General features: G+C 53.3%; 2 protein-coding genes across 2 annotated transcripts in view; one reads left to right on the top strand and one right to left on the bottom strand.

Moving 5' to 3' along the window:
- On the top strand, nucleotides 1-676 carry ENH_00025460 (hypothetical protein; the record flags this gene model as incomplete). The annotated part of the gene is made up of 1 exon (XM_013584685.1): nucleotides 1-676. A coding segment is annotated over one exon (676 nt), but the record flags the coding sequence as incomplete, so codon positions are not given.
- Nucleotides 677-1,387: 711 nt separating this feature from the next.
- The window catches only part of ENH_00025450 (hypothetical protein, conserved), a gene marked incomplete at both ends in the record, with an annotated part of 3,737 nt that continues 752 nt past the window's right edge, over nucleotides 1,388-4,372 (bottom strand). The window contains 4 exon segments of the mRNA XM_013584684.1: nucleotides 1,388-2,129; nucleotides 2,652-3,112; nucleotides 3,117-3,234; nucleotides 4,096-4,370. Of these exon segments, the coding sequence (XP_013440138.1) occupies nucleotides 1,388-2,129; nucleotides 2,652-3,112; nucleotides 3,117-3,234; nucleotides 4,096-4,370 (1,596 nt within the window).

The raw sequence follows: 4,372 nt of genomic DNA, 5'->3' as shown, positions 1-4,372 counted from the left end.
AGCAGCAGCAGCAGCAGCAGCAGCAGCAGCAGCAGCAGCAGCAGCAGCAGCAGCAGCAGCAGCAGCAGCAGCAGCAGCAGCAGCGGCTGACGGGCTCGAGGGCGAAGACGAAGAGGCAGTACTTTCCGATTTCCGGGAGAGTGTTGGAAGACTTGAGTTGGAAGAGATCTGCGAAGACTCCGAAGTCCCGGAAAGAGAGCAGCGCGAGGAAAAAAGACAGCAGCCGCAAAGCCCCAAAAAAAGCAGAGAAGCAGCAGTCCAGCAGCGGCGCAGCGCATGCAAACAGCAGCAGCAGCACGACGAAGTTCGACCCCACAAGCACCAGCGCCACCCGCGTTTCGATCCCCATCGATCCCCAGCTGAACCCGCCCTCCCGCATCCGCTCCAACGAAAACTGCCCTATTTCAAACGACGCGTAGTGCTGCAGCAGCAGCAGCAGCAGCAGCAGCAGCAGCAGCAGCAGCACAGGCACGAGCGGATGAAGCAGCAGCAGCAGCAGCAGCAGCAGCAGCAGCAGCAGCACAGGCACGAGCGGATGAAGCAGCACCAGCAGCAGCAGCAGCAGCAGCAGCACCAGCAGCAGCAACAGCAGCACCGCCACCATCCTGATCAGCAGCACGAGCAGCAGCAGCAGCAGCAGCAGCAGCAGCAGCAGCAGCAGGGGCTGACGTCGTAGAAGAAGAAGACGGTGGCGGTGAGAGTGACTTTGGAAATCCAACTGGCCATAAATGGAAAACTCAATCGGGTACTTTGCGAAAATGTCACCGGAAATCCCCTCCCCAGCAGCACAGCAGCGCCGTGGCGAGAGCCCAGTTGCTGCGCCCCACACCCAGGTGTACGTACACCCCGCAGCAGCACCCCACACTCTGGTGTACGTACACCCGCAGCAGCACCCCACACTCTGGTGTACGTACACCCCGCAGCAGCACCCCACACTCTGGTGTACGTACACCCGCAGCAGCACCCCACACTCTGGTGTACGTACACCCGCAGCAGCAGCGCCCCACACCCAGGTGTACGTACACCCCGCAGCAGCAGCACCCCACACCCAGGTGTACGTACACCCCGCAACAGCAACCCCCACGCCCTCTATGCTCAAACTACCGCCCCTGCTGCTGCTGCTGCTGCTGTGGATGCTGCTGCTGCGGCTACTGCTGCTCATCTGTCCATAGCTGTGCGCGGCAGTCTCGCTTTACGCCTGCTGCTGCTGCTGCTGCTGCTGCTGCTGCTGCTGCTGGGCTAGGGCTGGTGTTTCTGCTGCTGCTTCTGTTCAGTGTCTAGCTGCTTCTCTGTCTCGCTTCTCTTCTGAATTCTGCCTCACGCATTCTGTCTTTTCTTTTTAATTTTCTTTCTATTTTTCCTTTTATTTTTATTTTTAATTTTGATTTTAATTTTGATTTCTTTGTCTTTCTATCTCCTGTCTCTTGTCTTCCAGGCTTCTGCTGTCAAGTAGCACTCTTGAATAGCCGTTTGCTGCTTCTGCTGCCTTTGCTGCTTCTGCTGCTGTTGCTGCTGTTGCTGCCTTTGCTGCTTCTGCAGTTGTTGCTGCTGTTGCTGCTTTTGCTGTCGTTGCTGTCGTTGCTGCTGCTGCTGCTGTTGCTGCTTGTGCTGCTGTTGCTGCCTTTGCTGCTTGTGCTGCTTGTGCTGCTGTTGCTGCTTTTGCTGCTTCTGCTGCTGTTGCTGCTTTTGCTGCTTTTGCTGTTTCTGCTGCTGTTGCTGCCTTTGCTGCTTCTGCTGCTGTTGCAGCTTTGGCTGCTGTTGCTGCGTTTGCTGCTTCTGCTGCTTTTGCTGCTTCTGCTGCTTTTGCTGATTTTGCTGCTTTTGCTGCTTCTGCTGGTTCTGCTGCTTTTGCTGCTCCTGCTGCTTCTGCTGCTTCTGCTGCTTCTGCTGCTTTTGCTGCTTCAAGTTTCTTAAGTGTTTTAAATCTTTCAAAGTTTCTAAACAATTTAAATCTTTCAAATGTTTTAAATCTTTTAAATCTTTTAAATGCTTTATTTCTTTTTGCTGTTTGTCTCACTCTAAAAGAATAGAGCAACTTCTGCAAAACTCTTTTTGTTGTAAAGCCCTTCGCCGGCAGCCGTCTTGCTGCTTCTGTTGCAGACTGACACACGGCCACCAGCCGCGACAAGCTGCAGCAGCAGCAGCAGCAGCAGCAGCAGCAGCAGCAGCAGCAGTTGCGGGGATGAAGGCAGAGGCGAGAGCAGCAAGGGAAGCAGCAGCGGAAGCAAGAGCAGCGGCAGAAGCGGGAGCAGGAACAGCAGCAGCAGAAGCAGGAACAGCAGCGCGAGCAACAGCAGCAACAGCAGCAGCAGCACAATGAGCAGCAGCAGCAACACGAGCAGCAGCAGCAGCAGCAGCGTTGGAGAATAATGAAATGAGCTCGGCAGCAATTAAAGCGATCACAGGTGCAACGCAACAGCAGCAGCAGCAGCAGCAGCAGCGTAAACAACAGCCGCAACAGGAGCACCCGCAGCAGCAGCAGAAGCAACAAGAAAGCACAACTCAAAGACCAAACAAAGAAGAAGACACAAATGCACCATGAGGAAATGAGAAAGCAAAAAAAGGCATAAAAAACCACCAAGACGCCAGGCGCGGAAACCCTAAACCCTAAACCCTAAACCCTAAACCCTAAACCCTAAACCCTGCCTCACCTTGCGTCATAATCTGTGAGGCTGTCTTCATTGCTTTCTGCTGCTGTTGGTTCTTTGTTTTGCTGCCGCCTCCAGAAAACGATACCCTTGAAGGCCCCTTCTGCGCTGCTGGTAAGCTTTCGCTGCTGCTGCTGCTGCTGCTGCGGCTGCGGCTGCTGCTGCTGCTGCTGCGCTGGGTTGCTGTCGCTGTCAGGGGCCCCCTCTGGCTGCCCAGCAGTCTTCAGGGGGTAATAGGGGGCCCCCGTGTCTCTGCGTTGCTGCAGCAGGGGGGCCCCGAAGTAGCGATTATTTTTTCTCCTTCTTGCTGCCGCTGCTGCTGCTGCTGCTGCTTCTTCTCGCGGAGACAGCATCAGCTCCTCCGCTGCTGCGAGGTCCTCCAAAGCCACAACAGCAGCAGCAGAACGCGGCACAGGGGGCCCCCGACGGGGGGCCCCCCGGCCCCCGTAAGAGGGGGGGGCCCCCTCAAGGGGGCCCCCCTCTTCTTCGAACTGTACCCTCGAGCGTTCTGCGCCGGCGCACTGCCGCAGCCGCGTCAGCTGAATGGGAATGAAGCAAATGTTTTTGAACATGAAGGGGGAAAATCCTGAAAAAAGACGAAAAAAGGAATAAAAAAAGCAAAAAAAAGACAAAAAAGAAGAAAAGAAATAAAGAAATGGCAATTTAGTTTGTTTTAGAAAAAGAAGAGAAGAAAAAGGATGTAAAAAGGAAAAAAAACAAAAAAATGCACTGACACCCAACAGCCCATTTAGCATTTAAAGTTGAATTTGAAAATTTGTACATATAATTTGTATAAATGTTGAGTTTCTTTTATATTATTGTGCAAGTTTAATTATAAATGCAAATTTAATTTTAAAATAAATTTAATTTTGAATTTAAATTCAATTTTAAATGCAAAAGTCCTTGCAGAAACTCCCTTCTCAAGCACTTGCTTCGGCGTTCCCAAAAGCCCGAAATGCAATATAAACGCCTAGGGTTTCTAAACCCTAAACCCTAAACCCTAAACCCTAAACCCTAAACCCTAAACCCTAAACCGTTGCCCATAGGCTTTCTAGCCACTTGGATTTGCGTGTATTCTTTAAAACAGACAAGCACAAAAAGTAGATTTCCTCTGGGGTGTATGTACACCTGAACTCATTGCGGGCACCTCTGAGGTGTACGTACACCTCAAGCTGCCCGGAGCGCCAGACCTTCACAAAAGACCCTCGCATGGAATTTGAAAGCCTCTTTTGAATTATGAAAACCCTTTTTGGATTATTTGCAAAAAAAGAAAACAAAAATTTCAATTTCCCAAAACCGGACTCAGCCAAGTGCAAAAAGGCAGCAAAGGAAGGCAGTTGGGGAGCTGCGAAAGAAAGCAGAGTGAATAACTAAACTCCGTTTTGGGGTCTTGGAAGCAGCCGAGTGGAAAACCCTAAAAAAGGGTTTAGGGTTTAGGCAGCCTCACCCTCGTAAGTGGGGTAGTAAGCCCACATGAAGAGCCGCAGCCCCAGCAGCGGCAAGTCCACGAAAAACATGCCCACAATAGCCGCATGTTTCCTCATAGTTTGGACATCTCCCGAGAAGCTGTTGGGGGCCCCCTGGGGGTACCCCCAGGGGCCCCCCTGTGCCTGGGGGAGCCCCTGCGCGGCCTGGGGCCCCGCGGGGGCCCCCCCGGGGCCCCCCCTGCGCAGGGGGCCCCCCCCGGGGGCCCCCGGGGGGCCCCCCCCGGGGTGGCGCCCTTA

The sequence above is a fragment of the Eimeria necatrix genome, genomic scaffold (genome assembly GCF_000499385.1).
Source record: "Eimeria necatrix Houghton genomic scaffold, Enh_scaff194, whole genome shotgun sequence".
Lineage (NCBI taxonomy): Eukaryota > Apicomplexa > Conoidasida > Eucoccidiorida > Eimeriidae > Eimeria > Eimeria necatrix.
The sequence above is the reverse complement of the archived record's forward strand: the minus strand, read 5'-3'. Positions and strand labels throughout refer to the sequence as shown.